The sequence below is a fragment of the Myripristis murdjan genome, chromosome 22 (assembly GCF_902150065.1).
Source record: "Myripristis murdjan chromosome 22, fMyrMur1.1, whole genome shotgun sequence".
In the NCBI taxonomy this organism is placed as follows: Eukaryota; Metazoa; Chordata; class Actinopteri; order Holocentriformes; family Holocentridae; genus Myripristis; species Myripristis murdjan.
Window position 1 is genome coordinate 5,950,921 of NC_044001.1, and position 26,877 is coordinate 5,977,797.

The following is a 26,877-nucleotide window of genomic DNA, read 5'->3' on the forward strand; positions in this document are numbered from 1 at the left end:
TCCATCGAGTCCAGCGAGCAGCGCTTAATTCAGAGATTTCAACATTCACAACTCGTCTAGAAGTTAGTCTTTGGTCTTTTTTTTTTTTTTTTTTTTTTTATTTCTCCAAAAAGCAGCATAGGAGGACGTAGCGAGCAAGGTGAATCAGTTTTAAAAGCTGTTTTTTCAGGAATGTTTTTTTTCATCCAGATCCAGCACTGAGATGATGTGACCCTAAAACGCCCCCGTGAAACTAATACCGCTCGAATCCTCTCAAAAATCAGTGTTTTTTTTTTTGTTGTTTTTTTTTTTTTGTACCCAGCCAGCCCACTTCACTCCTGTGTCATTTAAAATGTAGAAGCACAGGGGAAGTTCAAAAACTGCCCACTCAGGATGTCCCGTATCAAACTTTTGAACTTTTTCGGGGATGATGGGTCTTAAAACATTTAGCTGGCGCCGTCATCAGTGAGTGGCTTAAAATGACGGAGCAAATCAGGGCTTGGGCGTCTCGCTGCAGGAGCTGTGGACAAACACCAGCGAGGCGTCGACAGAGGCTCGTTGTTTGTCATGAGCGCTCGACCCGTCACCTTTCAGTCACAGCACATTGACTGCAGCTGTTACCGTGAAATAAACTGATATTTTTTTTCTCTCTCTCTCTCCCGGCTCTCTCAGCGGTTTTTCAGTTCACACCTGCATCTGCTAAATATACCCGCATGTTTTCCAACAAAGATAATTAAGTCGTCCTAAAGAAATTCTTTTTCATTGCCGACATAATAAGATTATTTCTCATTATGTAGGGCGTGAACACTTTCATCTTTTTTCCGCGGAAAAACTTTGCTCGTGTTAATGAAATTCCCGTTCATCCCGCCTGTAATGGAATAACATTTCATTACGTGCCGCATGAGCGAGTGTCATTTATGGAGCATGAAATGCCGAGCCGACGCCTGGTGTTTACCGTGGTTTTTTTTTCTTCCCAGGGCGCCATATTGGAGTATGAAGTTTGCCCCAAGGACAACCCCTCGTACGTCTGCAACAAGAAAACCAGCTGCAAGAGCTGCGCCGTGGACCAGAACTGCCAGTGGGAACCTCGCAACCAGGAGTGCATCTCACTGCCAGGTAATGTGGCTGGAAATGGAGACTAAATTAGCATCACGTGCACGCCAGAGGGAGGTGCACACATGCATAGAAACACATTAAACAGGCACGCATGCACACAACATTAACATACTTTGACATACACACAGACACACACAGATGTAGTGTAAAATGTGGCTCCAGGTTCCACAGTGAACATATTATGTTGAACTGCAGATCTGCAAATTCAGTCCCAAAATAATAGAAAAAAACAAATTAAATGCTTCACAACGATGAATACTGCCTGTCTGCACGCCCTTAAAGATGCTAAAATGATCTAAACTAAATTTTATAGAATATCAAAATCTTAAATACTCTTTCATTTGAAGGTAATAGTTGTAATTTGATTGGATAGCATTTATCCATCTATTTCTTTTTGAACGAATGAGTCGGTTCTTCTGCATCAGAGTCAACATTTCTGATGTTTTTGAGCAGAAATCGGCCGACTGAAGCCGATCCTGCAGCTGCACTGACCCGCTGCTCCTCCCTGCTGGGAAAATGAGCCAGTTCACTTCATCGTCACCTGTCAGACTCACTTCTCAGCACCAAGAAATCCAAGAAAATCCCAGTCTTGTGCTCGACTGCTTCCATTTGTTACTGGAGCATCTTGCTGTCTGACCTAATCAGGGCTGAGCAGTTAATTGAGATATTGTTGAAAATGCTTGATGGTTAAATGCAGAATCCAAATCACAGGAGCTGCGAGTTTTTGATAAAGATAAAATGTGTGACAAAATATTTTAGTAAATCAAGTATCATGGTGCTGCAGAGAAGCCCTGACCTACAAATTGTATTTTCCAGATACACAAAAGCATGCTTGTTTGGTACGCTTTCCAAAATTTTTTTTCCTGTGAAAATTTAAATTATGATACAAAAATGATCAATGATACCAAATTCACAAACTGTTCTGCAATAGCTGTAAAATGAATTGCATTATTTTGTCTTTCTGGCTATATCGTTGAGCCCTAAACCAAAAAAAAATCAATCAGTCAATACCATCTAGTTAATAATCATCCATATTCCTACCTAAAAATGACAGCACTGGACCAAATACATAGGACTTACCTTTACACTTACCTTTGAAGCTCATTTGAATAAAAACAAAGATGATTTGTTCAAAAATAGTCTCCAGTGTGTTGAAAATGTTCCTTAAAAAGCATTAAATTAAGTTTCCTGATGACATGTAGGCGCCTCAGCAAAGCAAAGGCCAAAAAGAACAAGCCCTAAAAGAAATTTGCGCGGGTGAAATTTTCACACCATCCTCACGCTGTTGAGCCACAGTTTGATTGTCTGCAGGTGTCTCTCTCTCTCTCTGTGCCGACCCGTCATCCCGTCTCTCTCTCTCTCTCTCTTGATTTCAGAGAACGTGTGTGGCGAAAGCTGGCACCTGGTGGGCAACTCGTGTCTGAAGTTCATCACGGCCAAGGACTCGTACGACAACGCCAAGCTGGCCTGCAGGAGCCACAACGCCGTGCTGGCCTCGCTCACCACGCAGAAGAAGGTGGACTTTGTCCTGAAGGAGCTGCAGATCATGAGCGTGGTGGTGAGGAGGAGGAGGAGGGGCCGCACCTCGCCGTTTCAGCTTCACATCCACTTAGATTCAGATCAGATGAGGCTTTAATGACCGCCGCGGGGAAATTGGGTCGTCGCGGCGCCGGCGAATAGGACGATAGGAGGCGAGACGGGAGTGGCAGAGTCGTGGAGATAAAACTGATAATTACAGCGAGAAGATTACAACAGCCAAACATTTAAAAATAATACAGTCGCTAATCAAGAGGGATAAAGTCACAAGTGAGACTCCCGAGCCGGGCGAGTCATCAGCGTTCAGATGAGACAGCAAATTTACACCAAAAAAAAAAAAAAAAAAAGTGCACAAAGAAAACCAAACATTTTACGCTGTGCACTTTTTTAGATTTTGCTTTCTTGTGAGTAAAACGTCACATGAGTTGGCTTCTTTTGGCTGTCTGCGCTTTTTATTTATTTATGTATTTATTTATTTATTTATATTTTTTATTTCACACCTCAGACGCATGTCCTGCATCACAGCACTTTTCTTCAGAGTTTCAAGATTCAAGAGACTTTATTTGCACTTTATTTTAAGTGCAACATTTGAATTATTGCACACAGACAAAACAGCAAATTAAGAACATGCTGTTTCCAAAAAAAAAGCAAAATAAAACCAAAAAATCCCACATAAATAATAAACTGAGTTTGTCCCAACCAGCAAATATGTGTTGTAAGCGATTCATATTCTAATACACAGATGGATAGATAAAAGCAACATACAGGTGGATATATTTCTTGGAAATATGCGATTCCATATAAAAAGTAATACTGCAGGGATTCAGGAATATTTTTTTTTTACATTTATTGTCTCAGCCTTTTGACATTGATCCTAAACCTCAATTCAGGGATTTTAGTTTATTTCACTGTTGCGGCCTTGGTAAGTCGCGCCAGTTAAGAGTTTTAGCAGGGAAATTAAATAAAAATGTAAATGTAAATGTTATCCTCTCAATTGCACAGCGTGCGTCAGACACCCTGAGTCAATTAAGGCTGGGCTCGGGCCGCGGTGGAAATTAGCAGGGGTTAATTTCCTGAAAGTGGGATTATGGGTGGGGGGGGAAAAAATGCCCCTAAAAGTTGATGTGCAGCTTATTGAACATGAACAGTGCTATAATTCTCACTTTAATATCAGCTTTCCGGTTTAATGAAAAAGCCTCAGAAGTGCTTTAAAAAAAAAAAGCTCCCTTAAAAATCAGTTTGAGTGGCCAGAGAAGCTTCTCACACATTAATCACCCGTTCTGATATTTTTTTGGATTGATGAGGCACTGGTATGGGTGTCAAACATTTTCAATATTGGAATTGTCGGACAAACTCACCACAGACAAAACGCACTTTCGGATGTAATCTCATGGTTTCATTAAAAGCCTGTAATCTGTCAGTGTGTGTGTCCACGCCGCACGCGTGTGAGGAGGCCAGATTAAATCTCCTGCCACTGGAAATGAAGAATCAAAGCGATCAGAAGCACTGGACAAAAAAAAACAAAAAAAAAAAACAAAGGCCTTAGCCATGTAAATTGATATGTGCAGCAGTCAATTCATCGATCAGCAGATTAATCAAGTATAAATTTGATGATCTTGATTGTCTTTTTTTTATTAAGTGAGAATACCTTCAGCTTTGCAGACGCTAATATTTGCTTTCATTTCTTCTTTCCATGTTATAAAATGAAAGCTTGTTTTGTGTTTTTTTTTTTTTTTTTTTTTGGCTGTAGGTCAGATTAAGGAGGCACTTTTAAGACATCGCGTTGCACTCTGCTGTCTTGTGACGGGCTTTTGTCATTATTCGTGACATTTAACAGATGAAATGATCAATCGGTCCACCGACACAATACTTGATGAATCAGTCAGCGGTGGAAACGAGCGTTCAGAGTCGTTAAAGGGGTTAGATGTCGAGAGTGAATGTCGTCGGAGGTTTCGCCGCGTTGTGCTCGAGTTCATCTCCGTGTAGTGAGATTGATTAGATAGCAGCTCTTTCCAATTCCTCCGCCTGCCGCTCCGCCGCTGCTCTCTCTGCCCAGTGCATCACAGTTTGCAGATTTAGTGGCGTTCATGGACTGGAACCGATGCTGTGGCTCCCATCATGCCTTAAGAGCTAAAGGCAAACCTCCTCCTAAACAGCAGTGAGGGAGCGCTCCGTCCAAACACAGCCCAACACTATTGGCGTCAAGTGATAATAGTCTGGTTTGTATCCGTAAACATGAGCCTGCTGTGTGAAAACTGAAATGTGCTGATGTCATGTTGCATGAGCGCCGAATGAATTTTATTTATTTTTGCGTCTTGTCTTGTGAGCCATCGCCTCGAGGGATTCAAAGACAACAAAAAACACAATTAATCTGCAAATCATCACAGCCACTTCCAGTAAGTGCTAGCTGCCAGCTAAAACACAGTTTACACCCAGAAAAAACAAAGGAAACGTTTAAGCAACATTTGAATCGCGCAAGCCAAGATGAATACATCATGTAAATGTTCCCTTTGTTCGCACTGTTATCATCAAAAACCTTGCATTCAGAAAGCCGTTTAAGTCTGTCTGTGTCACTTCACCTCATCAGATCTGGCTTTTGACACCTTTTTCTGTCATTTTAAGTGCAAATCATGATAGAAAGAAGAAGAAAACAAGAGGTGCAGGAGTTGGGCAAATAGCCACCTTTGTCTTTTAAGATAACGGAGCACAAACAGTTTCACAGCCATATTCCTTTTTTTTTTTTTTTTTTTAATCGTGCTAAACGTTCCAGGTTTCTGTGTTTTGAAATGCGACTGCCTTTTTGACGCGTCGCTTCTCTCTGCCATTTGGAGACTCCAAACCGTGCCGTCTGCAGCTTCTAACTGTGTCGCGCAGCCTCGGCTCGTTCGTGCATTTGATTAGCGGTCGTCATCGGTGCAACTGTCAAGTGTCTGCAGGCACAAAGACTCTGAATCATGCTCAGGTCAGTCTGGAGCGCTGTGTCGATGCCATTTGTGCTGTTAAGCAGTTCCAGCTATTTCTAGACGGGATCAATCAGTCCCAGAGAGGCAATTGAATCCCTTAGAAACAGTAATTCGTCCGATGTCTGCAACCGATCGAGCTCTCTTTGTTTACTACCGCATCGGCATGGTGATTGATTAGAGATGGGATGGATAAAAAAGCCTATCAAGTAATTTGAAGTGAGGCTCTTTTTATTGCCGTTCAGCCGGGCCAGAGTTATTGCTGTCAGTAAAGGCAAAAAATTGCTTTGAGATAAAGATTCCTCTGGTACAAATCTTCCCTACATCCAAACCAAAAGTTGTGATTTAGGAAAAATGACTTTGATTTAAAAACCTTTGTTCAGTCTTAATATAAACAGGCATTCTGGCTGAGTTTAGTCGTTTCAGCATTCATCAAATCAAAGTGTCGAGGGCGGTCAGGAAGCTAATGTCTGAAAAATGAAAATGGAAATGTGCCCGTTGATGTGAGGTGTCCCGTGCTGTGATGTGTTTGCAGTACAAGGCCACGGTGACGCCCTGGGTGGGACTCAGGAAGATCAACGTGTCCTATTGGTGCTGGGAGGACATGTCGCCCTTCACCAACACCACCCTGCAGTGGCTGCCCGGCGAGCCCAGCGACGCCGGCTTCTGCGGCTACCTGGCTGAGCCGGCCTCCAGCGGCCTGAAAGCCCAGACCTGCATCAACCCGGTGAACGGCAGCCTCTGCGAGCGCCCAGGTGGGTGTAGAAACCTGGATCAGTGAAAGACGAAGGGATCCTATCAACCTGTGTGTTAACCCAGAGAGATTCATTTTTACTCACTCAATAAATTCTGACAAAATTGTGATTTTTAAATTTTGAGTTCACGCTGTATTGTTTTGTGCTCACAATGCTTTCCCACTGTAAAGTTACTAAGAATGCAGGGTAAAAGTTAAAAGTTTCCTCTTTCGCTGCTGGTGCCAGCAGCGATCAGAAACAGGCGATTTTCAGCATAGAAACACACCCACCAACACAAACACACACACACTATGATTGCCAGTGGCAAACAAACACACTGGCAGTCAAGGCTACATCTGGGTCACACAGTGTCCGCAAGTACCTCTTGTTTTATTTGGGTTCGTCCATGTTGAACTATACAGAAAGTGCTAGAAAGTATCATTTCACTAAACTTGTCTGTGATTAAAAAAAATATAATAATAATAATATCCGAATCGTCCTGAGGTAGTAATAATTACTTGCAGTTCTGGTTTGACCTAAATTTGGCACAGTCTTATTTATTATGGAGCTCAACTAGAGTTAGCAGATTGGCTCCCGCTGAGGCTGCCAATCTTAGACGCTGTGCCGCCAGGGCCTTTCACATGATTTCCTAAAAAAAAAAAAAAAACTGTTTCCACAGCCAACCACAGCGCCAAGCAGTGCCGGACGCCGTGCGCCATGCGTGCCACCTGCAGCGAGTGCACCAGCAGCAGCTCCGAGTGCATGTGGTGCAGCAACATGAAGCAGTGCGTCGACTCCAACGCCTACGTGGCCTCGTTCCCCTTCGGACAGTGCATGGAGTGGTACACCATGAACAGCTGCCCACGTAAGACGCTCCATCGAGTCCCTCTCCTGCTTTGCTTTGTTAATTTGCAGCTTTAAAGTGGTAATCAATAAGATGCATGCGTCTTTATGTGCGGTTCTCGTTGCTGAGGTCACTTGTCAAACAATGTGTGCTTCGATTTTTCTGTTGATGGAGCTTGGAGTTTCTTTACGTGGCCCTTTTCTCTGTCTGTTTATCCGCGGTGGATGTCACTATTCATGGTAACTGCACAGCTCTTATATAGGGATCTTCATCAGACTTAAAGCGAACCCTATAACAACACCATGTTAGATAACCACGAGTCCCCGGGGAATCATCAGCATTGAAGAGAGCATCTTTGAATGCATGTTTTTTAACCTTCATTTAACCAAGCACATTAAACTATGGCATGGTGAATGACCCCTCCAGGAAAGTAGATAGGGATTAATACTCCAGTTTAATAGTTTGGTAACACGGTCTCCAGCTGCTACTTTGTTTTCACTCTGTGCAGCAGAGAACAATTTTCATTTATTTAACCTGGCAGGTCAATTAAGAACAAATTGTTACTTACAGCCATGGGCAAGAAAATCCCTAGTGGGGTGAGAAGTAGGGATTAAAGCATAGGCTAATATCTATAAAGAGAAGGTATGGGAGGCCAGACTTTACTGCTCAGCCTCCTGTTGGTGTTGTGGTTATAATTCAGCGAAAACTGGAAGTATAGGAGGCGACTTAAAGCACACACATCGGCCCATCTCTCATGCACATGGACGCTCACTGGTTTGATAGCACAGTGACAAAGCTTCTGTGTGTGGGCAAATGGCAGGCTTGGACTGATACATCAGCTTGCAGATAAAACCATGCTTTTATTAAGGTTTTAGTCCGCCTTGCCTATCACAAGGTACCACAGCTCATAGTGATATTTTAAAATTATTTCCGTAGGCTGACTAGACTAGACAGCGCCTCTCACTCCTCCCAAAAACAACAGCGATTTTGAGTTTATAAAGATGAGAAGCAAAGAAAAGCGAGCAAATCTTAGCATTTGTGAAGCTACAAACCAGCAAATATGTGTTTTGTTTATTTAATTAATATCTTAAGATACTAATCAGTCATCACAACTGTAGCTGATTAATTTTCTGTCAGTCAGCGGTCGATGCAGGTTTTCAGTCATCCAGCTCGTGGTGCATCTACAAGTAGTAAGTCAAAGGCAGCTGGACTGTCTTACACACAAACTCCAGTTGCCTTTGACTTGCAGCTAAATCTTATCCATTTAATTACGTCATTTCAACTCTATTCCCAGCCTTCAAAAAAGACAAATAAATGCGGTGTGTGGTTCCTGACCGGGGCGGTGTTGTGTTTTGTGCCCCCGCAGCGGAGAACTGCTCTGGCTACAGAACCTGCGGCCAGTGTCTGGACCAGCCCGGCTGCGGCTGGTGCACCGACCCCAGCAACACGGGGAAAGGCCAGTGCATCGAGGGCTCGCACCGCGGGCCCTTCCAGACCTCTGTCCCGGCCCCCTCCACCCTGCCCGGCCTGCCCTCCAGCCCCCAGCCGGCCCTCAACGCCAGCATGTGCCCCAGCGAGGCCAAATACAACTGGTCCTTCATCCACTGCCCAGGTAGGGGCCGAGAAGCCCTTCGTTTTGTATCAGAGGGGCTTTTTGATGTATTCCTGCTCGAACACTGAAATATTTTAATGTGTTTGTTTCCCAATAAAATGGCATCTTCCTTGATTTTATGCATTCCTTTTCTAAACAGGAGGACATGACACAGAGAGGTGTAAACGATTCAATTAGGCAGAGAAACACAGTTTCACTTCATGGGGACGGGTGGCCGGATCGTTTACAAAAAAAAAAAAAGGGTTTAAATTTTTATTTATGCCTACTTCATGGTGCAGCCTAAGGCCACCATTAAAGATGAGGAATGGGATTTTTCTGGATTACCTCAGATTTACCAACCTGAGAATGTGATGCAGTGGACTCATGCAGTGAAACGGAGAGCATCTGAGGACAGGCTGAAGCTCTATAATCGCAACTGTCCGTGACTGAATTACAATGAATCAGAACGACCAAATTGTCCGTGACTGAGCGAGTCGCCGAGAAATAAAGTCACACCGTTGGTCGGCTGAAGTGTGTGAAGAGTTTTTTTTTTTTTTTTTCCCCTTTACGAGCTTCCACCTGCCGATTGTAAAAGGACGGCGGTGAGAACTCGCCAGGAGAAATAAGATAATGTTAATCATTGGGGTTTCACTCTTAAAAAAAAAAAAAAAAAACGCCGGTGAGCTGGGTTTGCAGTGGGATAAGGTGTGTGTCGTAGTGATGCATCGATTGCAGTTACAAAAATTTACATTCTGATTAATAGTGGATGAGTTGCAGGTGGGTGAAATTATACATCATTAATAAGGACAATATTAATTGCATTCGGCACCCCCACCTCCCCCTCTGTGTTTCCCCATTAAGAGAGAGAGGCTGTGCACATTTACACACCAGTCACAGCGGTGTAACTTCATCGATTATTTAAATCTCCACACACGCTGACACAAACGGTCAGGATCTAATGTTAATTAATGTTCTGTGTTCTTCTACACATCCAGAAGGTCACACACACACACACACACACACACACAGTCCAGGTTCACACAGATAAATTATTTGGAGTAAAGCAGCCGTCCTGATAAAGCCTGAGCCCCATCAGCTGTTTAAAAAATAATGTCCGAAGCTAAAAGTTGAATTCTGTTTCCTAGTGCCTGTCAAGTTTATAACTACAGGTTTTAGTTAGAAAATATGTACCGAGGGGAGACTTGTATGTTGTGTGTTTTTGTCTTTTGATCACATACCTGAAAGATGCACTGCTTTCCAGGAAGTAAAAGTAACAGGAGTTCATTTCTTGACTCTAAATATGCTCTCTGTTTTTTTTTTGGTTTTTTTTTTCATTTCTTTTTTTGTGAAATGAAGCCATTCATTTACCTCACAAGCAAAAGGATTGCAAACGCCTGCCTCCTCAGTGGGAGTTTTTCATTAATTCAGGATGATGAGCTGGAGAAATACTGACAAATATCAACCAATGAAGTGGAGCGGCTCTTGTGACTTGTCTGACTTTGGTAGATGTAGTGTGGCAAATCTTACAGACCGGCTAATTAAATCTCGGTAGACGTGGACAAAATCAGAATCGGAGAAATTCATCTCGGCGAAGTTGGCGCAGCGCACCGACTTATCAGGACAGATGGTGGACGACGGCTTCACACGCCGTGCAGAGGGAAAGTGCAAGACATTATAACAGACAGTAAACTGTTCATATCACTCTCCGGGTACGGTGTAAACACACCGCTACACCGGCTCTGTGCAAACAGCGCTCTTATTTTTTTTTCCCCCTGCATGATGCTCACATGTACATTGTGTGCTCTCTGCTGTCTGGCAGCCTGTCAGTGTAACGGCCACAGCCAGTGTGTCAACGAGAGCGTGTGCGAGAAGTGCGAGGACCTGACAACCGGGCGACACTGCGAGAGCTGCATCTCCGGTTTCTATGGCGATCCCACCAACGGGGGCAGCTGCCAGCGTGAGTAGCCGCGGCTCAGTCCATCAATTATATATCAATCAGTATAATAATCAGCATTTCTACATAGCTTCACTTGACTCCTCAGTGTTTTACAGTGATGATTTGTTTTCCTGTTTTCTGGTTCCTCTTACTCCCCTGGGATATTAAAGAATAGTCAAGAAATCAATCGGTCATTTGTTCTGCATGCCAGTATTTACAGCCTTTGGTTTATGTTTTGTGTTTTTGCTGGTACCTAAATGTAAAGCCATTTTATTTATTCAGCTGTTTTTTTCCCCCCCAGGCTTCAGGTCGTACTGCAAAGTTCCCCTCGCTTAGTAAAGATTTAGTTTGATTTGCAGCTAATAGTGACGATCAGCTCAATTCAAAGTGTGCCGTGAGCGTAATAAGATCCTTCTCGAGCTGCCAGTGCAGAAGTACAGAGTCTGTTTGTGGATACGGCTCAGCGGAGGTCACAAGCAAGTGATCAAGCAAACACATCCACATGAGGGTGACACTGTAATGTGGCTGATTCTACTCGTCCCTCAGTGCTTTGCAAATATTTTACAGCCAGTGTAAATTTGTCAGCCTGTTTATTTATTTATTTATTTATTTACACTGTAATAACATCCAGAGGCAAAGTAATTGCAAAACTTATAAGCTGCAAAGATAAAAATGACAGAGCAAGGGAAAAGTAAGAATTTATGCAGGTGAAATAAAAAATCTTAATGTAAAAGCCTAACATGAAGATGCAGTGAACAAATATAATATGTATTTCATGTCTGTCTGCAGATAATAACTGTACTTTTAAAATGTCATAAATCATATTAGCCAAACCTGAGGCCTCTGAAGGTCTGAGATGTGGCACGGTAACACGACACGTTTCACTTTCCTTTTCATTTCAGTCGCACATTTGCATATTTCATTCCAGCCGGCGCCGCGGAGGCCTTTAAAAGTCACAAGCAGATCCTGACAAAACTCAACACGAAGCGTTAGGTTTTCAAATTCTTTCAGTCTTTTTTTTTTTTTTTTTTTTTTTGTATCAATTTTGTGAAAGAGTCCTGCCCTCAGATCTTTGTCACAGCTGAGGAGAAAATGGTTACAAAGCGCGTTTCATCCTGCCGCAGAAGTCAGGGCGCTTTCAGACTGGGGCAAGATCTAAGACTAACACTTAGAAAGTGTCAGAAAAATAGGATGTCACAAAAAGAAGACAAAATGTAGTTAGCATGGCATAAAGCAGGGAGAAGTCCAACAGAAGTACTGTGGGGGAAAAAATACAGAAGGAAAAATCCACTTTTTATTGCATATTTCTTTCTTAATAACCATGTTTCTGCACAATTTGTTGGAGCAAAAATTCAGAATCAAAAATGAGACCAACTGTGACTTGACTTTTCTTTACTCTCTTTTTTTTTCACCCCGATCATCTAAATTTAAATCCTAATTGGAGCTAACTATGTTCAAATACAGATTTTTTAGCCAGTTTGCAGCAGTGTCAACATCCCTGGACGTGAACCTAAATAATCCTGTGCGTTTAGTGCTGAGCAGTGCTGATGTGTGTTTCCTCCACTGCGACTCAGGCTGTGGTACATCATGTCCACTCGCTCGTTTTGCACTGGATTATTTAAAGTGTGTGCGTGCCATTTGCACAGAACCAGCATAGCGGCAGCATCCCTCATGGCACTTTTTAACCCAGGGCCTGACTGAATTACTAGTATAATTAAGAATATTATAAATGTTCTTAACCCCAGTTTGTGAAAACCTCCCATTTTACTTGATTCAGTCAACACTTAAGTTAAATATCAGAGTGAATTTATTGTTTAAATATAATACATACAGGAATTTGCACTGATGGCAATGATGCAGAATCACATTGAAAGCCTTAATAGTAACAGCACGTACTGGCTTACAACAGGAGCCCACATACATTAGCATACATTTATACTCAGCATTGTGTAGCAGGGCGGTATGTAATATGGTAAAAGTAGTCATATATTTATAAACTGCGTGTGGATGTAGCTTGTCTCAGCTGCTCATTCTAAAACTGCGACCTGTCGGTGTGTTTGTTATTTATTTATTTATTTATTTCGCAGCCTGCAAGTGTAACGGCCATGCCAGCATGTGCAACCCCAACAATGGCAAGTGCTTCTGTACCACCAAGGGCATCAAAGGCGACCGCTGCCACCTGTGAGTCTCCCAGGAGCTATTTTATTACACTCCTCCGTCCCTCCGTCCTCTTCTTCCCTCCTCTTTTTTATTTTTTTTTATTTTTTATTTTTTTATATATATATCTTGCTCCTTCTGCTACATTACCATATGTCTGCCGCCGCACCCAGACCTTTTAACTCACATATTTTTGTCCCCTACAGTGAAATCGGGGATGGGGAGGAATGTGGATTGGTCCTCATTTGTTTTCCTGTCCATCACACACAATGTCTCAGACACCACTGATGGGATATTGATTCAACTTTGGAAAATGATGCATCTCATTCCTGCCCTCTGGCATTTTAAAAAGTACAATAACTGGCCTAAGAGAGGGGGTGGGGGGTGATACATTATTTATTTGTTTGCCCATATGTCACACACAACATTAGACAGCACTGATAGATGTTGATAAGAGTGATGCATCTGACCACTGAATAATGGCATTTTTCAAAAACCATTCATTGCCCCCAGGGAGAGCTACAATCACAGTTCATAACAAGGGGACGACCAGCATGTGTCACTGATTGGCTCAGAGAGCGTCTGCATTATTCTTTTATGAAAGGGGCAGTTTGCTCAAAACATAAAAAAAAAAAAAATCCACTTAAAACTTCTCCAGTCTGATTGTGATAGTCTGTGCGATTTGGTGAGGTTTCCAGTCTGCCGCAATCTTCCCCACCACTTCCCCTCTTTTGTGCAGCTTGAACTGTCAGAAATTTGCATGTGAAAAACATCATCAGCAACAACTCCTTCCAAAAACACTTCTGCAGATAAGCAGAATAACCCACAGGCCTTGGGGGCCAAGGAGTTTTGTTGAGAACTCTCTCCGCTGAAAGAACAGCGGTGGACTGTATCCGTTCCGCCTCCAACAAGCACAAACTCACTCGGAGATAGACGCCGTTGCCCGCGTTCCTTAGCAAGCAGGACACTGAACTTTCCCTCTAAACACTTTCACTGACCTTGGGCTTCGATACCAAAGGGCTTGTCAGTACCCATTCAAACCCTGATAACATTTCAAATACACATGCTCAACATCAGTCGTTTTTTTTCGCCCTCAAGTTTCTGAAAAGTTGACTTTTTGCAGACACATGGTGCTCATTCGGCATGCAGCTCTGCAGACAAACACCTGTGTCTGTCAGCACTCCCGGGCCTCCTTCTTTCATTGTTCTTTCTCTATTTTTCTTTTCACCACGGTGCTTCTGGCTCCGGTTGCGCGAGGGTCAGGACTTGTGCCGTTCTCTCAGCCCGCTGTGTGACGCATTGATTGCCGACTCTGTTTTCACGCACAATTAAAACCTCCTCATTCAGGTTTTTTTTTTTTTTTGTACTGTTCTCTCCCCTTCTCTGGTTTCCTCATCTTTGTGTCCCATTTCCTGTCATCTTTTCTCCACGTCTTGCTTTCAGGTGTGAAGTGGAGAACCGCTACCAAGGCAACCCCCTCAAAGGAACATGCTACTGTAAGTGGAATCCCAATTACCAGCTTCAGTGGGGGGCGGGGGGGGTGGGGATCGCACCAAGAAATCATTGTCAGGCCTGACTCTTTTTCCTTGTTCAGGTCAGTGCTAAGGCAGCTACATGACTCTCGAATCAAAGTAGGTCTCAAGCAGTTTGATGTTTAAAGCCATAGCAGCCAGAGGAAACACAGCCTTTTCTCTTTTTTTTTTTAAACAAGCACAAGTTGCAGGTGGAAAGAATCGAAAGTGAGACGCAGATGAAAGTGAATTGCAGAAGAACGTGGGGGCTTTTTGAAGCTCCGTCTTTCTGTTCCCCGCGCCGTGATGACAGTCATTTCACCCGGGACAGATTGCAGTACCGTGCTCTTAAGTCCACACAGCAGTTAGTGAGTCTCTCGTCATCATTATACTTGTCAACTCAACTGTGATGAAACAGGCATATAATACAGGCAGGAAAATAGGCACCTTGTCTTTCATGCCACGGGATGAAACTAACTATCTCGTCTACTTTCCCCGGCCTCATCCAGATACTTTGAGAATAGAAACTCTAAATGACGGTTGCTTGCCGAAGTGGCTGGCGGAGCAGACGAATTTACCAGCCAAAGTCAAAGTTAAAGTTAAAAGTTTTGTTGGCGAGTGGTGGTAATTTCCAACCTTGTTTCAAACTAGATGCAAGAAATGGTTTGTGGATATTGAATCTACCAGCCACTGTGGCATGAAAGCCAAAAAGGTACTTAGTATTCCTACACAGCTCGGGAAAGCCGCTCGGGCAGTGGATTTTAAAAAGTATGAAACGTACGGGAGATCCCATTCATGCTTCGTTTTAACATCCGCCGTCTCGAAGGATACGGTCGCAACTGAGCAACAGCAAGTGCCGGTGTGAGCGGGGTGCAGTGCATCTTCAAGACGCGTTTGGTTTGTTGCGTAAACCACCTTCAGAGGCGATCAGGGGGGCACTGGGACACATCGTCTTTGTAGTGTGGACGCTAATGTGTCTTGATGCTTCTCAACAGTATCGTTAGAGCATCGCTTGGCGGAAGGAAGGAGCGCTTGATGGAGCGGACGGTTGGCAGGGAGGAGGGTGGGTGGGAACTGAATGGGTAAAACTGCACGCCCTTGTTTCACGCCATATCAGAGTATTTCCGGGCGGTTCACCTCACCGAGGCAGCAGCTGTAGCGTTCCCTGACGTCACCGCATCAGCAGAAGGCTTTGCTTGCGTTGCTGAATTTGAACCTCCCGTCTTGACAAAGCAGGCACCTGGCTGTTCGCTCGATCTCTCTCTGTCTCTTCAGCTCACTGTAACAACGAAGGGGGAAATTACGGTTAACACAAGAAATTAATTAAAATCGTCCGCGTGCTGCTAAAGTTATTGAAAAATTATTGCAAGTTAATTCATAGCCTATCTCCAGCTAATGTTAATATTAGCTAAGTAGATGTGAGTCATATTATTCCCAATTAGCTGTGTTGTTATTAATAAAGTTATTGAAAAATGTTTCTGGCAAAGGCACCAATAACCTACCAGGAAAGACTCAACTGCTCCCAAAATCTATTTAAAAAATGAATCAAATTCAAGAGCCACAAAGTTATTTTCACAGTTCTTTTATTCTTTTTGCCATGAACCAAAGGCCCATTTGGGTTCTAGCCATTCATTTTCTATTGGCACAACTATTTCATGAATGAGCCAGAGATGAAGAATAGGACAGGTGGGGAAAATTTGGGAGATCGACAGCATGGAATGTGGAAGTGATGAGGAGGAAGGGACAGGAGAGTTGGAGTAAGATACAGAGGAATCAAAATTAGAAAAGAAAGGACAGAAGTTGCGAAAGGTCTGCGGCCGAGGGTCAAGTAAACCGTCCCCGACAGGTGATGTATGTCGTCACCGGAGATGCATGATAACACCAGGTGTGAACGGCGATCCATCTCACCTGTCCACCTGTGACGAGATCAACAGAAACGGATGTTAAAATCAAGTCAGGTCCTCTCCCGGTAGACACGACTATCCATTTCTTACTGCCACTGACATTTCATATATTGCATCATTTGTTGTTTCACACTGGGGTCTTCAGCTGCAGATTGATGCAGACAGCCGTATTACTCAGCCACTACTGACCGCCGTCGTTGTCGCACACCGAGCAAAATCAAATCCATTCAACAAAATTGAGCTTTGGAAAATGTGTGGAATTTTGTGCATGGGAGACCTTGGTAATTTCCGGCCCTGAGCGCTGTGTGAAAACATGCTCTTGTGTGACTTTGAAACCAGACCGAGTGAGCTATTCTTCTTCCTCTGCAAACCCACCAACCAAACCCCCCTCCTCCCCCTCCTCTGATACTTCAAACAGACACGCTCCTCATCGACTACCAGTTCACCTTCAGCCTGTCGCAGGAGGACGACCGCTATTACACCGCCATCAACTTTGTGGCTACGCCTGAGGAGGTATGTAGCCGACGCCGAACGCCCCACCGTCACAGCATCTGTCTTGGTTTTATTAAGATAAAAGATTGTAAAGTCAGCGTGAGATTATGATGATGATGATGTGTTTTTTTTTCTCTCCCTGGGATTTTTGTCAGGCAGCTCTCATTAATTCCCTTCCCTCCATTCTTCTCCAGTTGTTTCTCCTGTCATTTTTATAACGCTGATATTGACGATTATAACGCCAGTAATAGCAGTGGTAATCATAATAACAATAGCCTTTGAAAAATTGTTGGCAATAATAATTCAAAACTCTGCAGCATTTTCTTCACATTACGACAAAGGTGCTGTAAAATAAAATCAACAAAACAAACTATAAATGGCAGTGCTGCCTCCATTAAGACCCAGTCAGCAGAGCCAATGTAGTGCAATAATACTGGTGTATTATCATAACAATAATGAAAAATCTTAGAAATAACATGCCATCATGAGTGTGACGCATTGCATAAACTACAAATCAAATCAAGATTTATTTATATAGCACATTTCATAAAATGCCATGTCCTTTTATAAGGCAGAAGGAAAAAAAGCAGACTTGAAAAATTAAATATTTAACGACGGGGAGTAAAAACAGACCCAGTCGTGCCCATGCAGTGACACAGATGTTTTCCCAGGCAAACTCAGCCTTGTCCAGTCTTGTTTACCTGACTGCAGCGTCTGGCAATGAAACCGAATCACAAAGATCTGATTAAAAGTGCCAGATGGGATTTATCCCCGATAAAGTAGTCACCAAATGACAACCAAGGCGGAACCAGGACCCCTCCTCTGCCAGAGATGTGCAAAAGTCTGTTTTTCAAGTCAAGATCCAAACTGCGTCTTGCTTGTGTAATTCAGTGTATTTCTGCACACGCTCTGGAAACTCTGGCAGCACCTGACTCAAATGGCAAACCTGCCGAATGAAGGCGCTAAGAGGTGTGGGTCATTTCCTGTAAATGTTAGAAATTTGCATGACTGAAAGGATGTTGGCAATTATGAGTGAGCATTGCCAATCAAGACCAAGTGCAGCTGTGTTGCATTTACTGAATTTGGTCTGAAAATGCCTCTTAAGGTCCACTCGCTAAGGGCTTCAGGATCCCTCTGGGTGGTTGATGCCGAAGCTGAAGTGGGTGATTTGCAGCGCTGAACATTAAAAATATAGACAAGTAGAAAATGCCCAAACAGTTTCAGGCTGTGATTGAAGCCTAACAGCATCTCAACGTAATTGTTAAAGCTACATCAAGCAAAACCGTATGCATGTTTGCACAGTAAAATGAGCCCTTGCAATGTGAGGGTCATCATTAAGGGTCGTCTTTCCGCCATGTAATTTACAGCCACTCTGTTGTTATGTCCTGGTTGTAGCTTTCCAAATTTCTGTAGCTCCTCCTCTGTCCTCTTCTTCACCCCCTCGCTGCTTCAGCTTCATCCAGAGCTGAAATGGCACATTCTTGCAGATAAGTGTATCCAAATTTCACATCCGTGGCAGAAGTGCATCTGCGGCCACAGAAAAGTTCATTCGCAGCAGCTGACCCTGTAGCTGAAAGTCGGAAGCTTCACCACATTTTCAGTTTGGAGCTCAGAGACAAAATAATCCAACCAATCCTGCAAGAGCCGCGTGAGAGTGAAATGTGTCGCTCATTTCCATCCCCAAAAACATCCCAAACCACGATGAACCATGAAGCGGGAAGCAGAGCCAGAGTCTGAGCTCTCAGCGCCCTCTAGTGGTCAGAAATCGCTCGGTGTGGCTTTAAAGCAAACCGTTCTGCCTCCAGCTCCCTTTCAGCTTTCACATCTGCTCTCACAGGTTAAACTCCTACTCAGTGATGCAAATATAAATGTGTTCAGTACAGTTGTACAAAAACATGGTACATTATCAACATGGCAACACCAGGGGAAAAAACAGGTCACCTTAACCTTAACTGGCACGCCACTTGATATTTTGATGGCAGTCACTGGATCCCAGTTTAGAGCTAAAGATAAATGTTACCAGCATTGCCCAGTATTGGTAATGGTGTTGTAAAACAATGTAAAACAGTATGGGGTATTTAAGGTGCACACAGTTTTATCCACCCTGAAATAAGTTACTTGCTGAGATTTAAGCAGTTGCAAGTAAATACAAGGTCTGCTTTAAATTTAAATTGTAGTAGTTTCTACATTATACATGCATGATCATATGCAGGCTATTTACATAGATGATATTTTGAATTTCTGTAATAGGGCCCCTTTAACTGTTAATCTCTTCACAGCCTATTTAAATATTAACTGTTCTGTTCACAGTAATAATTAATTATTAACAGTTGCTTTGCCGGTAAGACGTGCCCATCTATTGCCTGGTAAATTGCCCCCCCGGGGACAGTAAAGCATATCGCATCGTAAACATTCATTAGCTGTTAACTTACACCCACTTAACGTCGGCGCTCACAGGATGAGATCATTTTAGAATCGAGTTTATGTTTATAGATCATTTTCGACATTGATTTTTGCTCAAACGCACTTTGTTGCCGCTCTAGCTGCAATTAGCTGTCCAAGTTTGCTTTAGCGTGTCAATACAGTAATCGTTTGCTCAGCCGCCACATAGAGTTGGGAAGTGTGAAAGTTCTTGCTCTGCATAGGGACTCTCCTGCTCCCGACGCTCCTCTGTAATTCTGTCTCGTCCTCCTCCGCTGCAAGTTTTCATCACAACATGTGACTCGGATTGTGACGATAACGGCGGTGGCGGTGATGATGACGATGATGATGATGATGATGAATGCATTTTTCCTGTTATCTTTGTCTCCCCAGCCGAACCGCGATCTGGACATGTTCATCAACGCCTCCAAGAACTTCAACCTGAACATAACGTGGGCCACGAGCTTCACTGGTAGGTCTCAACCCGCCTCCTGGCTGCCTCGGCGTGTTGGAGGTCTGATAAATCAGTGAAAGGGAGACAAAACTTTAGACCCGCTCTCACCCACCCACTTCCCTCTCACCTCCAGGTCAGGTTTCTTCAACATCGCTCGCCCCAGGTTGATAGGTCAAGGAATAGCTCAAGATGTTATTTTGGGGGCACAGCCTTGCAGAAATAATTGCATGCCTTTTTTTTTTTTTTACATGACATACGTACATAAAGTGCTGTCATACCCTATTTATTCTTCAGATAATGATTAAAATGGACTCCATGTTTAAACATCATTTTACTTCTTTAATACACAGTGAAGGCATTAAGCACTTCTGTTATCATGTTAGTGTTTTTAGAACGCAAAATGTGCATTTTCAGAAACACTGCATTACTCATAACACTCTACTACTTATGTGTACTCGTGTGTACATACTATGAAATTATCTTTATGGACCTCTGTCATAAAGACCCTGTGTTACCAGATGAACCAACACAAAAAATTGTATATGACTATATCATGTTTATTTTTATGTCTTGTCTTCTTTCTTTCTTTCTTTCGTTCTTTATTTCTTTCGCTTCCTTCATTTGTTTTTTGGTCATCAATCTTCTTATTCTTTCACTTTCTCTTTGTGTTTTCTTGTTTTTGTCTCCTTGTACTTGTTCTCTCTTCACCATCCTCCCCTCCTTTCCTGCTTCCTTTCTTCCTTCCATGACTCTATAATTTTTTTTCTCTCTCTCTCTCTCCATCTCTGTCCTTCCTGCCTTCCACTCTTCTTTTTGTCATTCAGCAGGGACGCAGACCGGGGAGGAGATTCCCATCGTGTCCAGGAGTAACATCAAGGAGTTCAAAGACAGCTTCTCAAACGAGAACTTTGATTTCCGCAATAACCCAAACATAACCTTCTTTGTCTACGTCAGCAACTTCACATGGCCCATTAAGATTCAAGTAGGTCCTCATGAACACAAGCCAGAATAATTTCCATTTTTTTTTGCTCCTTCTGTGATAAAATTTGATAAATTGTTTGTGGTAAGTCAGTGTGAAACTACATTAAAGCTGCACCAGGTTAAATCTGTTGACCCAGCCCGTTTTTGCAGCCACAGTCGGGACCTGGAGCTGCAAAGGAGCGTCCTGCCCCCCTTTTATTCCCAGTTGTCCCAATGAAATCCTTGAAACTTGAGAGGGAATATATAAAAATGGCCCTTAGGCTGTGAGAAAGCGGTCTGTCCAGAGATTTAATCAATGAAAATTGTGACTAAAATATTTGTCAAGCGCCCCCTTCTTTAAGCAAATGATGGTGACCGCGACTGATTGCAATCCCTTGATCAGACAACAACTAAAACTAAACCCCGTGTAGTGAATATTGACACCAACATCAGCGAACCAAAACATCAGTCTCTGACTCAAGTTTGTTTTCTCCAGTATCTCAGTCTACTTGCACTGATGCACAACAAATAAAAGTTTACGCGATTCTGTCATTGGCCAAATTTGCTTTCCCGGTGCCTTTTTGCACGTAAATTACAGATTCCAGCGTCAAATGTAGGTGAGTCTGATGGCAAGTCTATGATAAGTAAAATTCAGAGAGTATCTTGTAGTACAAACTAACAATAAAATTGTTGGACGAATGCAATCAGATATTTAGTCGACTTAATAACCATGAAATAACTAAAATGTGACTAGAACTATTCGCCACACCATGATAAAAGACTAAGACTAGACTAAATCAAAAAATATATGTCAGAATTAACACTGCAGCCTCAGATCTTTAGCCTCTCTCATAATTTTGGTCTTCTTTCACTACACATAATTGTTCACTTGACCCTGAGTGCCATTTCGCCCCCGTCCTGCTTCACATCTTCAAACGATACATATGTGACTTTTAAAAGTGAGATTAGTTGATATGAAATGCCCCATAACAGAGATGCGATTTGCACAGCTTAAACAAAGACAAGCCCAGCTGTCTCGAATATTTTCTTGCTGCCTCTTGGACTAATTTTTTTGTTTGCACTAATGCTTCTGTGACGCTGAACGCCAGTAACTGTAGCAGCGCTTGCGCCTCGGCTCCCACTGGGACTACCATGCTGAATATGTATGTATCCATGGTAATGTAAGGCACTTTGAATAAAAGCATCTACCAAATGGCACATGTCAGGTCGTGTAATATGTTTCTATGTGTGCACCCACACGTACCACGGTTACACATGCTACACAAACGCATGTTCACACACACAAATGCACACACAGCCCCATACATTATGGGTTAAAGTGATCTGTGCAGTGTGGAGGAACTGACACCGTGTGCTTGCAAACCGGCCTGATGATGGTCAAGTTTTACTGCAGCTGGTGAGCTCGTCTTCTTGCAGGTCACTGCACTGCAAAAACGCAAAATCTTACCAAGATTATTTGTCTTATTTCAAGTCAAAAATGTCTTATTTCTAGTCAAAATATCTCATTACACTTAAAATAAGACATGATCACCCCAGAAGTAAATTGTTTTTAGACAATTTTTTCACTCGTTTCAAGTGAATTTTCACTTGAAACGAGTGAAAATTTGCTTGTTTCATTGGCAAAATTTGCCAGTGGAAAAAGTGAAAATTCACTTGAAATAAGTGAAAATTAGCTAGAAACAATCAACAAATTTTGCCAATGAAACAAGCAACAAATTTTGCCAATGAAACAAGCAAATTTTCACTTGTTTCAAGCAAATTTTCACTTGAAACAAGAGACAATTGTCTAAAAACAAGTTACTTCTGAGGTGATCATGTCTTATTTTAAGTGTAATGAGATATTTTGACTAGCAATAAGACATTTTTGACTTGAAATAAGACAAATAATCTTGGTAAGATTTTGTGTTTTTGCAGTGTGGCGATCCTATTCCATTCTGGAGGGGAAAATAGTGAAAGTGGCCCACAGATTTTGATATTCACCGATCGATGTAGCTGATGGGCTAAAAAAAACAAAACAAAAACAAAAGTTTGCCACCTTGGGTGTGCACTATTCATTCTGCAGTGTTGATGTGGCTCATAGCTCGGCGTTGCTCCTGCGCAGTAGCACTGAATAGTCCCCTGTATCTGCTGTAGCCTGGCAGCCGGTGGCATGTGTTTACGCAGCCAAGCCACAGCCGCCGCTGCACTCAGTGAACCAGGCGGAGACGGAGGACCGGGGCTAGAGAAACCGTCCCGTCAACAGTAGCCTTCCTGTGCGTCGGCCGTGATGTGCCGGCGTGATGTCGAACGTTTAGCACCTCTAATTGCTCTATTTACACCGGGGCGAGGGCAAACTCAAAGGTAAATTCTCTGTGAAGTGAAGCGAGGTCGGTCCGAAACATAGAAATCCTTTGTCATTCGGAGGCTCCTGATGTTCGGCCCCTTTGGAAAAAAAGATTGAGGAAGAAGATTCTGTCAATAGTGAATTATATATATAGTCAGAATTTAAGCACAGACTCATTTATTCAGTGCAGCCTGCAGCCTACTTTTAAGTGCCATTCTGCCAGGCTTTATCTACATCCCTGGAGTCTGCCATCCACTTACTTTTCCTGCAGACTGCCGCTGTATTGCCTGCTGCTCTTGTTTATGTTCATGTATAGTCTCATACTTATGCATACACACACATACACAAGCTCAGGCCCCACGTCTTGGATTCCCTGTGTTTTTTTTTTTTCCCCCATTGTTTTCCTTTAAAGTAAATTGCTTTTAAAATCACTTCATGAAGAGATTTGGTTTTTCCCAGTTTCCAGATACATTATGGAGTGGGTTTATTGAAAGTTAATTGACTCCCTAACCCAGATTTGCACTGCGAGGCCATCCCAATTTGTCGCTCACAAGCACTTCAAAGATGTGTAGCGTTCGAGTGACTCTGCGTTGTGGTGTGGTGTGTACATACGCTCACACAACCGAGCTGTGTGTGGCTGACGTTAAAGCCGGAAGTTGGCGTCTGTCCTCCTGTAGTTAGGAGCAACTTTTCCGGGGCTGTTGATCGTATGGCTGAGACAAATGTTTGCGTATGTGCATATCAGTGTGTACATGCAGCTCAGGACTGCAGCGTGAAAAAGGATACAAATGACTCAGAATCAAAGCTGAATTCGATACGGGGGAATGTGCTGCCAGGATCGGTCGGCGCTGGTTTCGGGATAACCGCGCCGACTTGGTCTGGCTTTGTGTTGCGTTCCACACGGCCTGCCTGCCTCTATGCCTGCCTGATCGATTGTGGAAGTGATTTGACTGGTTGCCCCCGAGCTCCTTCCCCCCCACCTCCTCTCCAAAAAGGAGAAAAAAAAAAAAAAAATCTCCCTGCTCGCCCGCCTCCATCCCCTCCATGTCCCGTCTCATGAGTGTTTTTAGTTTTCCTCGGCTTCAGAAACAAACTCCGGCTCCTGCCAAGCAGCCCGAGGAGGAGAGCCGGGCCGGAGCATAGAGCAGAGAGCCGAGCTGAGACGGCCTCCCCGGGGCGCTTCTGGTCCACCTCACCTCCCTGCCCCTCTCTGCTGCTGGGTGGGATCACGTTGGAGATCACCCTATCCTCCAAACTGTAGCATGCAGGTCTGCTTTCGTGTCATTTTTCTTCCCTGTGCTCATGGAGATTTACCTTCTTCAGCGAGGTAACATTTTCCACTTGTTCCTCTTCCGTTTTTGTTTTTTTTTTCCCCCACCCCCAGCCTGTCTGTGAATCATCTTCTGCCATTTCCTCTTCATAAAGGCCCTTTATTCGCCTTTTGTTGATTTCACTTGCTTTCCTTGCCGCTAGTGGTCTGTTGGAGTGTGTCTGTGGGTTGTGCACTCAGTGTGTGTGTGTGTGTGTAGACTTGTAGGCGGTTGGTCCTCCAGTGTTGGCAGGCAGAAATTGTAGTGTTGGGAAAACGGTTCATAAACAGCAACGGAGAAAGTGCAAGAGCAAAGTGGAATGTTAAGTTGAAACACATGCTGCAGTGAGAGTGGGCTGTGTGCGAGCAGAGCGCTTTCCACAAGCAACTACACAGAGCTACTGTATGTCTCTCTCTCTCTCTCTCGCTCTCTCTCTCTCTCTCTCTAACACCATGCTTCAAGGTTGCCTGTGTGTTTTTCTTTGACTCGCTGGGAAGTTCAGCCACCATGTTGTGTGCAACGTTTGCAGCGGCTTCTGTGCGGGTGTGAATCGCGCATTTTGCACGGCGAGGAAGTACGCATGTGTTTGTTTGTTTTTTTGCGCATTTACATCAGAGATTCCACCTGCAGAGCTGCGACTCGTGGCGCTTACCTTGCAATCCGTTGGCATCAAGTCAGCGCCACACCTCGGTTCAGCCGTGGTCCTCGTTTGAATTCGTAATGTTTATCAAATCACAAAAGTTCGTGGCATTTCTGAAAAGCAGCAAAAAAAAAAAAACCCTCATAATACCAGTTTGACCCACAAACACTGACAGCGTTTGCGGCGTTCAAAGTGAATCCTGTGTCGTCTTCATCGCCGCCGAGGGGCCCGCATAATCAAAGCAGAATCAGTTGCATTGAGATTAGTCAGCGAGCTCTGCCACCCCTCTTTTTTTTTTTGCTTTCCTGATGAAGAATAGATTTGAATTTAATGATGTTTGTAATGAAACGCAAATCCCAGACTAATTACATTAAAGAGCTGTGATCTCCTGTTCCGTGCCTTAGTGAACATGTCATGATATGGTGGAGATTAGAGCAGCCTCCAATTTAATACCCCGCTGTGGAGCAGCAGCTGTAGCTATCAGCTGGCTGGGGCGCTCTGTGTGTCTGCGTGGACGCATGGAGAGTCGATCAAGGCCAGGCGTGGTGGTTACCTGGCGGGCGCTTTTTTCATACCGACTCTCCGCCGGTTAGGAAACGAAACTTTTTGCCCTCTGACCACATCCGAAAATGCACCAGCCAATCGTCATTTTCACAGCGGGGTTTTTAGAATGGAATAAAAGCTCCAAATCATGACAGATTATCTTCCCCTGTTAGCAAAAGTAAAAGGAACCATTCGCCGAAATTGCAAAATATTTCCCACTTAACCCAATTTGTCTGCCCAGATCGTTTGTGTGATTCGGCGCCGCAGTATCTTCCCTCACCCCGGTACAATGGAGCCGGATGGGTATTCATCTGTGGAGCTCAAAGTGTCTAAAATTTACATGTGAAAGACTCAACGGCAACAGCTCGTTTCCAGAAATAATGACACCAGAAAGCCGCCATAATCCACCGCCCTCAGGGGGGACGAGTTTCGCTGGGAACTATTTTCTGGCGAGGAACGCAAAATGTCTGCCCTGAAGGAGCACAAACCCACTCGGAGCGCCACAGTGGGTTCGTGTTCTTTTGCACTAAATAGTTCCCTAACAAACAATCGGCTGTGTCATGTCGTCGTTCAGTTTTTCACATGTAAATTTTCAGTCGTTCATCCAGCCCCGTTTTATTGGGGTGAAAATCGCCGCCAACTGGAAAGCTTGCCACATTACAAAGAAACTATCTGGATAGATCACACTAGGGCAAAGTTGGGAAATATATATTTTTGGTAACACTTTACAATAGCGGTACAACAATTAACTTTGTTAATGCTGTAATAAGCATTAAGTAACAGGTAATAAGCATTAAGTAACAGGTAACTAACCATTAACTAATGCTGTTCATGCCACGGTATTAATTTATATGTTATTTAAGGCTTATTTTAGATATTATTAACATTAGTAAATGCCATAATAATCATTAACTAACAGTTAATTAACCATTATGGCATTAACTAACATTAAGTAACGTTAATTGTTGTACTGTTATTGTAAAGTGTTACCATATTTTTTGGTGTTTGTGGTGAACTGTCCCTTTAACCAGCCACAGTGAAATGTCATCAGAATTGGGCTGGTGGCGTTTTCCCCACTTTTATCTTGTGCTAAGGGTGGGACCTTCTGAAAGGTCGGTGAAGTAGGGGTGCATGTGCTTACACACACACACACACACCAAACAACTTCAGCTTATTGTAACATATCACTTTGGGGTTTTCTCTCCCTTTATATCTTTATATCTTTTACCTGTTGAGACCTCCTTCACGTTGATAATGATCCATTTCTTCAAAACTCCAATATAGTTCAAGCAGCTGTCAGAAGCCATTAGAGGCAGAATTCCTCCGATCTTAATGCCTGGCGGCGGCAGGCTGACGATGCCTGCTGCGAGATCCTCAGCAGCCCCTAAAGAGTCACCCTCCACTGGGCACATAACGAGAGCGTCACCCGGGCCTCCTGCAGCCAC

The 26,877-nt window shown here is 43.4% G+C and overlaps 1 protein-coding gene across 1 annotated transcript in view; it reads left to right on the forward strand.

The window, feature by feature from the left end:
* The window catches only part of atrn (attractin), a 156,547-nt gene that overhangs the window by 52,318 nt on the left and 77,352 nt on the right, over positions 1-26,877 (forward strand). The window contains exons 14-24 of the mRNA XM_030044786.1: positions 957-1,095; positions 2,472-2,653; positions 6,127-6,346; positions 7,005-7,190; positions 8,536-8,781; positions 10,580-10,717; positions 12,784-12,877; positions 14,297-14,349; positions 16,687-16,781; positions 19,575-19,653; positions 20,460-20,617. Of these exons, the coding sequence (XP_029900646.1) occupies positions 957-1,095; positions 2,472-2,653; positions 6,127-6,346; positions 7,005-7,190; positions 8,536-8,781; positions 10,580-10,717; positions 12,784-12,877; positions 14,297-14,349; positions 16,687-16,781; positions 19,575-19,653; positions 20,460-20,617 (1,590 nt within the window). The remainder of the gene's footprint in view (positions 1-956; positions 1,096-2,471; positions 2,654-6,126; positions 6,347-7,004; positions 7,191-8,535; positions 8,782-10,579; positions 10,718-12,783; positions 12,878-14,296; positions 14,350-16,686; positions 16,782-19,574; positions 19,654-20,459; positions 20,618-26,877) is intronic.